Genomic DNA, 10324 nt, shown 5'->3' with positions numbered 1-10324 from the left:
CCCTTCCTCTCTTTTCTTTTCTTTCCTTTTCCTTTTCTTTATTTCTTCATTTGCTTGCTTGATGATGATGATGATGATGATGATGGTGGTGGTGGAGTCATCGTGCAACTCCAGTCGTGGGGTCTGGGGCGGGGGTGGGGGGACGACGACATGGGGCAGTCACTACACTAGTCGTCACTTTGGAGTACTGAGGACGGCAGCGAACCGGAGGAGAGCGCCGGATGGGAATGGGATAGGAGCCGTGTAACCCACATCACTCACCGCGAACAATTGAGCAAGCCCCCCCCTCCTTCCTCTCACCACCTCTCCATCCTCTCTCTCTCTCTCTCTCTCTCTCTCTCTCTAGTCTGCAGCCTCCAAGAACAGCCGCCGCATCATTTTTTTCCCCCCGAGCAGCAGCAGCAGCAGCCCCCTCCCTACGCCTCCTCCCTCCATCCTCTCGCTTCTCTCCATCTCTCTTTCTGCTGCTTGCACCACTGTGGGAATGCAGCGAGGGTAAACGAATCGCAGAAGCTGACCCTTTTTGGTTGTTGCTGTGTGTGCGTGCGTGCGTGCGTGTGTGTGTGAGTGTGTGTGCGTGCGTGCGCGCGCGCGCGTGTGTGTGTCTGCGTGCCGGATCTATCATCACAGTGACGGATTGCAGGCAGACAGCGCCGGGAGACGCACACACGGCTGTCACTCCGGGAGATCCGGAGTCGGGTGGTCGGTCCAGGTTGGATTTTTTTTCTTAGCCCCGCGACTCCGGACATCAACACCGCCCCATCCCCTTCTGCAGATCAATTCAGACCCCCCCCCCCCTCTTCTCTTCTTCTGCACTCGTTTCTTCTTTCAATTTCGGTGGCTTTCCCCCCACCCTCCCAACATCTGGATTATCAACAGCTGGAGTCGCCAAAAAAAGGGGGTGGCCGGGCATGGAGAGCTGTCACAGGCAAAACTTGAAGTAGCCGACAGAGAGACACCCGCGAGGGGGTAAAACGGAGCGGTCGGACGCGATCCCATGGACTCAGAGAGTAGAGGAGTAAAAGGACCGACCGGTGATTCTTTTTTTCTTCTTCTTCCGTAGGGACCTTCTGCGGCCGATGATCACCCAGCTGAGTGCTGGAGGGTGCCGCCGGAGCCCGGCTTGTTGATGTACGCGCGCGCACGCACGCACGCACGCACTTGGATTTACAGCTCCGGTCTGACGCGCACGATGCAGCGGATCGATATCCTCCTCGGTTCCCTTTGCGTCGGCTTTTTTTAACAACCGAGTGCAACGTCCTGGGATTTATCATCGCTTCGTTAGCGCCCAACCACCACAGCTTCCCTCTCTCACCTGTCCATAGCCTGTCTGCTCCCGTGGAAGTGTGGATATTCTTGTGCATATTTGTGTGCGTGCCTGTGCGTGTGTGTGTGTGTGTGTGCGTGCATGCGTGTGTGTGTGTGTGCTTGTGTGTGTTGTCCGCCAGAGGGAGTGTAGGTTATATTGCTTGTGTGCGCATTTGATTGCCCTGGCAGGTTTAAATTAGAAGTGGCTACGTGACTGTCGAGTGATTGTGTCTGCCTGTGTGTGAGTTCCACGTGTATACATCTGTGCATGTGTCGATACAGTTGTGCCGGCCAAGGCATTGTGCGCGCACCAGCTTAAGATGCCCGGCATTTCTTTCGCACCACATCCCCTTCCTCGTGCATGCCCTTGTGTCGTTCGGCCACCTGTTTGACCTCCCGGACACATATCGAAGAGGCGGAAAGCTCCGGCAAGATGAGCGAGCGCTCCGGTGCGAGCACTCTGGCAGCCATGACGCTGGAGGAGCCGGGGGCTGAACAGGAATCTCCCAGAGCCCCGGGCCCTCTCCGCTGTGGCCCTTGTGCTGTGTGGCCTCGCCAGCAGACCTGGCTGTGTGCCGTTCCCCTGGTAATGGGCTTTGTGGGACTGGGACTCAGTCTCATGCTGCTGAAATGGATTGTGGTGGGATCTGTTCAAGACTATGTCCCCACTGATCTGGTGGATCCCAAAGGTAGCATTGGACAGGACCCCATATTTCTCTCTAAACCCAGTGCCATGCCCAAGGGGCCCGACATTTCCACTGCCACCACGACTTCAACTGCCTCTACCACGACAATAGTTTCGACTACCACGCAACTAGCTGCGGACGGTACTGCCCCAGCACCGAGAACTCGAATTGGGCCACCAGCAAACCACTCAGCGAACGGCAGCACTGCCAATGGAGATGGCAACCGCGCACCACACCTTCACAATCGTGTCGGCACCCGCATTAGCGGCACTGTGGTCACCACCTCCACCACCCGACTCACACCGCCACCCAGCGGCAAGGAGGTCACCCCTCGCAGCACTGTTAGGAAAGGAAGCAACGCTGGTAATGGACACAACGGGGCTGCCAACTCAAAGCCGGGGCAGACTTCTGCCACCATCGCCACCACAGCATCCTCTTCAGCTACCGCTAGTGTGAAGACCACCGCCAAGGTGCAGCCGACCACGTCCCAACCGGCGCCCCCGGTCAAACCCACGTCGCGATGGAGTCACGGGCGCCCAGGCAAGGGCCCAGCCACACGCCCACACCACCGCTTCCGAACGCGTAAGTTCCCTTTTCGGGTTGGAGTTGGAGTTGCATGGAGTTGTATGAGTGAGTGTGCGTTTGTGTGAGGTTATCTGTGGAGCTTGAGATGAGTGTCTCAAAAGAGCTCTTTTCTGGGCCTTTACGGTTTTAATAATAGTCTGTCACTATAGCTACCAGTTATCACAAAACTATATGCCTGGGTAAAAAAAATTGCTTTGATATGACTCATGGTTTGAGAATATAAATTATTTCTCTTCATATCTACATGGAAAGTGGATACTCCAGCAGCTTAACATTAATCATATTCATTAGCACAGACAGATATCAGGGGATATTCTCAGTATTTTCACCCCTCTCGTCTTTATCTTTTACTTGTGCATTAATCCGATATGAATCTTACCTCCGGAGGATTTTTCTTTTCCCACACACTAGTTTAAGCGGCATCAAAGGCAGGGTTCCATCCAGTAGAATTTATTTTGTTTTGCCTGCCAGACTCGGGGTGTTAAAGCTTTGTGACGTGTGCTTTGACCAAGGACAGCACATTTTTATTATTAAAGCAACCAACAGGAGCCGGAGAGGTGTCGAAGTGGGAGAAAGGTTAGCTCTCACCTCCTGTCTAGAGGAATCAGATATAGCAAGGCCACACATCCCATTTAGATGAGAGGATACCGGGAGCAGAGTGTCGCAGGTACTGCTTCCACACTGCGGGGAGATACGGAGAGGGGGGGGGGGGGGGAGAAAACGAGAAGGCTCAGTGGCGGAGTATAGATGTAGAGATGAGAATAAGGTTGTAAAGGACAAGTGGAAGACGAGGTAGGAAATAGCGAAAGAGAGCGGGAAAAATACTCTGAAAAGCAACATAAAGCTGAAGATGGTGACGAAGGGAGGAAGAGAATGCGGGAAGCATAACAAAGCAGGAGATTGAAGAGTAGGAGCCGCGAGTAGAGAAAGATGGCAGATGGAACGGGCTAAGTGTGGGAAAGGCTTGAGGGAGGTAGAGGGTATAAAGCAGGGGAGCTGCGAATTTTGCATATTTAGCATTGTGTAAAGAGGGAAGGCTTCCTGATTATTCATTCCACAAGGGACATGTTTTTAACATCACTAGAGGTTTTTGTTTTTTTCCCAGACGTAGGCGGGGCAGGATGTAAGTGTAATCATGACTACAAGCTGGATATGACAATGTAGAATTCCGTTTTTCCCAAACTCAAGTTACTCCGTTTTTTTCTTTTTTTAAGCTCCCCTCAGCACACGCTCATCTCAGTTACTTTGCACGATCGCCTTAGCGTCCTGCAGGTGTAGCAATGCAAAATATCAAGTGACATACAAGTAGTGTGATTGTCAGGGACCAAGCAGTGAGGCCAAGAGGAAACAGGAGTTTTTGGTCACATGGTTTTTATATACCCCCCAAAAATACAAAAAAACTATGTTAACCAACAAATCTAACAGCTTTAGGCCTACAAGAGATGGTCAACAAAATAAAACAATCATATAGATACCAACTAAACAAAATAAGGTGTTGACTGAACAAACTGACTTAAAAAAATGACATATGAGGGGATATATAAACTGGTTTGGTCAAACCAAATAATAAACAAAGGGAAGACAAGATGGACGCCAACTACGACTAAATACCAACCAAACCAACTAAACCCAAATACCCCCCATGGTATCGCAGCATATGGTTCAGCCCAATGAGCTGGTTCCATGTGACATCAGGCCTCAGCCACACCTTTTTGCTGAACCAGGAAGAGACCTCCCATGCCCACGGTAACTCAGACAAAGGAACAAACAATTCACTTAACAGACTAAGAGGAATGAGTATCACAAAGAAATGAAGTGTAATGCTAATGAATTGAGTGTGGTTGACTGCAAACGGAATTAAACTGCATGGCACACCGAGGAGATGAAGAATGGATGAAAACAACTATGTGGGCAGCAAACTAGTCAGGTGAGTGTTCGAGCAACATTACCATGTGTGGCCCTGGCAACATGAATATGCAATGAATGGATTTACCATGGGAACAGATTATTATATTGTCGGTTTCCTGTTTGCTTTTGTTCCTTCGCCAAAGTGCAGGTCTACTGTGCGATGGCAAAACATTAACATGAAAACTGAAACCATTTCTCCACATTTCTGGTGTGGATCAAATGTTTGGACGGCAGTTCCGGTTGACTAAACAGTATCCTCTCGTTTATCTGCTGGATGCGTCATTGGCATCGATTTCTACAAGCAAACAGTGATCAAGTGACATCATTTTCTTCTTCTCCTTCATGGCAAAAATATCCGAAGCATAGCTGGTTGGACAATGGACATCAGATCACATGTACCCTGTTGGCAGTTGCACGGCACATGGAGAAAAAAATACGTTCTATTCGTCCCAAACTAGGCTGTGGTTAGCTTGAATTTAGCCAGCAACAATGGATTTAGATGATGGCAGAAGTATAGGATTGCCCGTAGACAGTCTTTAGACTCCTCCCGCAGCATAATGCACTGCGCTGGAGTCACTTACGTCACTCGACGAAGAGCCGCTGAACAGCCTAGTCGCTGCCAAACCAGGCAGCCCCCTTGTGTGAACATCGGGAAGCATCTGTTTGTCCTGTATACAATTAAAGGGCACTGCCTTCAAAAGCCAAAGCATGCCTGGTAAAATTTCCGTCTGTTAATAATAACTTTCAGATATTAAAAAATAAAATAAAACTCTGTTATTGATTTTGTTGGTTGGTCTCCAGCCTCCGTGTTGACATCATGCAGAGCGGGCTGACATTTGGGCCCATTTGTAAAATCTTTATCCTTGCGTTTCATAAATTTTTTGGCAGGCAACAGGTGGCATTTTACAGCCACCGAAACACATCTTTTCCAATGGAGACGGAGTTGTAGCTCAATGGGGACTGTTTTCAAAATGAAAAAATAATCTAAAAAAAAACCCTATGAAAGGTGTAAACTCTGCCCCTTTCCTGTGTTACAAAAAACGTCAGCATGGCAGCCCAAATCTTAAAAGTAAAGCTCTTTGGTGTAAGCACTGGCAATAATTGCTGACGTCAATGGCAGCGATTGGAAAAAAAAACCCTACTGCAAAAACTGAGATATCTGTTAAAAAAGGATTCTGTGGTTCTGCACCAGTTTGGTACTTCTTGGGAAAAAGAGGTTGTGCATATGACATTTGAAGAAAGAAGTTGAATGACACAGGGGAAGAATGATTCGAACAAAAATCATCTCTAATGGTATTCAGCAGTTTTAAACTTGTGCAGTGGTTTTTGTGCCAAACCCGAGGCGAGTGAGTCCACTGTCTTATGGAACTATCATGTGTTATCTCTCCCGGGATCCGTGAAGGATTTGCATAGAGTCAAGTCCATTGAAACAACAGTAACATCTAGAGAATATGGTTAGAAATTAATTTCCCGCGTTCACTATGGATTCCCACCACTGTTATTCATGTTTGTCTACCCTGTGCCCATCATTGACACTGTTGCTATGGGCTCAAACATTGAAGCATTTTCTTTACTGGATATTACTTGAAACCTCAATGCCCCTGTGCTGTTAATATTTATTCACATAACGCTCGTGCACAGCATTCATATCATACTACTTCTTCATCCTCTTCTATAGCTTGGCTGTTTTCAGCTTAATGCACGGTAAGATAGTACGTCGGGTTGGGAGTTTTTGTAATGGCGCACAGAGAAAACGTTTTCGGCTGATGATGAAACGCTCTATAAGATATGGCTTCAGGTGCAGTCTTGGGTCTCAGATAACCCAGGCCGCATATAGGAGGCAAGTAACGTGATTTTTGTTCCCATCTCAACTCGTTGCTGTTGTCCCTGGTCCTTGGTGAAGATCTAAATGAATCTCTGTGTCCTGGGAGAAAGACAAGCTTTGTCCTCAGGGGATAAAGACATATTTTACCTACTCCTTTTGTCTTCTTTTTTTTCTTCTCTCTCTCTCTCTCTCTCTCTCTCCCCCCCTCTCTCCTTATTTCCCCACGGTTATTGTGTCTGCTCCCGGTGTCATTGTATTTCCTCCATCTATTTTTGCTTGGCTCTCATGCTGTCTTCCTTTAGACGTTAGCTCCTCAGCTCACATTTATGAGCATATGGGCAGATGCAGGAAAAACCCTGGCCCACTCGGGAACACAAAAGCAAGCATGCAGCATGTGTGTGTGTGTTGGCCCGTACTCATTAATCTATCATCTGGGTTTGTGCATGCGAGGCTGCCATGTATCCTGCTCCGTTCTCTACATACGAGCCCCATTGGCTCAGAAGTACAGGGAGAAAGCAGACGAATGGAGCAGTGCACAGTAAACGCCTATTGGGAAACCATGCGACACGGTGCTGGCTCCGGTCTCTCATGCACCCGCTCGACGGTTGTAAGAAACCTTCCTAAGTAGAGTGTGCTTGTAATTCCTCGCGCATCTCACCAGCCTGAGTGCAGACTTCGCCAATCGCCAGCCACATAAGAATTTTTTCGGCCAAGCCATTTTAACGGTCTGGTGCTCTACAACTGATTCAATGTCTGTTTCCCCAGTTGAGGTACAACCAAGTCAGTTGGTGCCTTCATGGGTAGGATTCATTTTGGTATTGTCATGGAACAGAAGACGTGGATAGTGACAGGGCCATCAGGGCTGCTGTAAATCAACTGACTGAAACAACAGCTATTAAATCAGAACAGCTGTGCACTACAGTCAATATTAAAAAGATGAAAAAGTGTTGTTGCTGTTCTTCCCGTGGGTTTAATTCATCAGTTGGCTCCTTTGACATCTGAGGAAATGAATGGGGGAGGATGCCGTGCTTATAGTTAGCCCCACATCTTTTTTTTCTTTCTTTATGGTTTACAGTGAGGAACAGAATTCTTGAGTGTGTTATCACGTCTTTATCCTATGAAACGATTGAGCATAAACAAACGGCCGGCTGACTTTTTTTTCGTAGCCGGCGCAAACACAGAGTCTGTGTTTCCAGGCAGTGACATTGGCAGATGGATACATAGTCTCAACAGTGTCAAACTGAACACTGCGGTTTTAACGACATGGCATTTCAGTCAGAATAATGTGCTGGCAACGTACAGTCATGAATTCAAACGCATAGTCAGACATTGTGCCACAGCTGATTTCTTGTCCCCAGACAGGCAAAATACAGGAGACTGACACAGACGTTGCTTCTGATGTCACATTAAAGAAAACAGATGTTTGTTTTTCGCGACACGAAAGCCCCTGTATGTTTTGGGGTTTTTTCTCTCCTCTTTCTGACTATACATGAAGCCTGCACAAAAAAAACCCTACTCTAGAACCAGTGGAGCGTGTAAAGGGGATTAAAAACAAAGATATAAATCCAGTTTGCCTCTCTCCCTTTCTCCAGGGAGGTCAGGCTCAGATTTGCCAGGCGGCCTCTGAGGCCCCTCTGTCTCTCCTGAGACATGCTCTGCTTGTTCGTTGTGGCTGGCCCAAGCAGGGCAGCTTCGGCACAGTGTGAGTGTGCAGCTGCACGGATTTACAATTACTGTATCTGCCGGCTATGCCTCAGCTTCTATCATTTTGGGCGGAAAAAAAAACAACTTTAGAAATATTTATGCCCAGACTGTTTTTTTCTTGGTCTTAGGTATGTGACTTGAAGATCTGCAGGAGTCACGCAGCCTTGTTGTTGCGGTATCCCTCAGAAGAGTAGTGTGATGGTGCAGTCGATATCTCAAGTAATAACGGATGATGTTTATTACAGTAAAAACTGTTGTGCTACTGGGAGACACCCAATTAGAGCTGCAACAATTAATCGATTAATCAATGAGTAATCGTCTAATGAGATAACAGCAAGCTATTTCACAAATTATTGCTTTAATTAGTTTTTATGGGTGGAAAAGGTGAATATTGTCTGGTTTCTTTGCTCCTCTATGACGGTTAACTGAATATCTTTGGTTTGTGTACAAAACATCAACTTGGGGTTTGGTCAATGCGATTGAACTTTTTCCCCAAACAACCAATCGATCAATCAAGAAAGTGTTCGACAGGTTAGTGGATGATGACAATGATCGTGTCAATGGCAGCCACTGTACATCAAGTTCTCACTTTAGTGGTTTTGAAGACGTTGGCAGTAAATGGCATTGGAGTTATTTCAGTATCCATACAGTGCATGAATATTATGATTTCAATACATTTCAAATGTGACAAATTATTCATATTGCCATTGTTATTGGAGATATTATAAAAAAAACATGCCTCTACACATGCTACAGTCCAGTTTTTTGACAGTTCTCCAGATGCCTTCCATTCGTCTTCCACTGTGCAAAACATGTACATATAAAGGCAGAAAACAACAAAGCTTTGGATTCTTTAGCCAATTCATCTGACTTCTTCTATTTTTTCATTGGCATGGCTGAGATTCATCAGACAGTAAAAGATACGTGGAAATACTTTGCACATGCAAATGTATATCACCGCACAGTATTTTTGCAGTGCCGACCCTGAATATCAAGCTGGCAGAGACACTTGACACTGATGGGCGCCAATTACAAAGCAGAATACATCAGTGTATTCTGTGGGGTGAGCCTGCAGACAAATTATCCCAGAGTGACAGCCCAGCGAATGCTTGAAATTTTGTGGGAATTGATCCCGTGCCCTTTGCATTGCCAGTGCCGCGCTCTACCCACTGAACCTCACAGAATCAATAAGGAAAATGGAGGAAGAGAGCCTCGGGAAAGGAGGGCTGTGAGAGACAGAAAAGGAGAGAGAGAGAGTAGAAATAGAATGAAAAAGAATTTATTGGGGCAAAGACTGTCAAAAACCATAGAGCATGCTCCAGAAGTACAGATCCATGCTGCAAGGTGAAGGCATACAGACGTCACACCATTCATCTTCTTCTATTATTATCTCTCATTTTTATGCAGATTGCCCCCAAGGTATAATCCATATTTGAATTTTTTAAGTATTTCACTTCAATCCTGTCACCACAATGTCTGCATGATGTATCCCATACAGAACTGAATCAGCAGGCTATGTAAATCAGCAGAAGGTTATCAGTGCACTGTACTATATTATACATTTCTCTGTACCATAGGGGTGCGTGCGCGTGTGTGCGCGTGTGCGCATGCTTGTGCGCGCGCGCGTGTGTGTGACTGAGAATCTATGGAATATTTTTCAGCATAAAGATAATGAAGAAAGCTGGTATTACACAGTCTTTTCTACTTTTGTGGAGGTGAACTTGTTTAATCAGGAACTATTTTCACTATCAGTTAATCATTTCAAGTGGCAACTATGTCTAGTTCCACAGTCTCATCATCTCTTAGGTTATGGTTGAATGAAACACCTGAGGATGTCCCCTTTGCCTCTTGGAAATTATACCAGACTTTTGTGTGTTTCTGTATGTGTGTGTGTGTATATATATATATATATATATATATATATATATATACTCTCAGTAAAATCCTCTCACCATTGAGAGGATTCTATAGAGAAACAATCAGGCATCAACAGGTACATGCACAGGACTGTGTGAAAGGTTTGGACACACAAAGGTGTAACTGCTACCAAAATATGTCAGGTTGGACTCGCGCTCCGGTCACACAAGGGACATTTGAGTTAGACCTCTTAGGCAACACTTCCCCTCAGGGTGTTTGCATATCCCTCCTCCTTCAGTCAAATTGGCTGAACCCAACCGCAGCCGTGGCCCTAACCCTTCCCCTTACCCTAACCTTTTACGACCTAAAGCACACAGGGCTTGTTGGGGGTGCTAAAAGGCCCGGGACCAAGTGCGTCCTGAGGGACTTTGGCTCAAGAAACCCAATACTC

General features: G+C 46.6%; 1 protein-coding gene across 1 annotated transcript in view; it reads left to right on the top strand.

Annotated features, from left to right (window-relative positions):
- The first annotated feature begins 274 nt into the window (after positions 1-274).
- The window catches only part of nrg3b (neuregulin 3b), a 169938-nt gene continuing 159888 nt past the window's right edge, over positions 275-10324 (top strand). Inside the window, exon 1 of the mRNA XM_035613784.2 lies at positions 275-2576. Coding sequence (XP_035469677.2) covers positions 1670-2576 — 907 coding nt within the window. The 5' untranslated portion in view covers positions 275-1669. The remainder of the gene's footprint in view (positions 2577-10324) is intronic.

This window comes from Scophthalmus maximus, chromosome 16 (genome assembly GCF_022379125.1).
Source record: "Scophthalmus maximus strain ysfricsl-2021 chromosome 16, ASM2237912v1, whole genome shotgun sequence".
NCBI lineage: Eukaryota > Metazoa > Chordata > Actinopteri > Pleuronectiformes > Scophthalmidae > Scophthalmus > Scophthalmus maximus.
The sequence above is the reverse complement of the archived record's forward strand: the minus strand, read 5'-3'. Positions and strand labels throughout refer to the sequence as shown.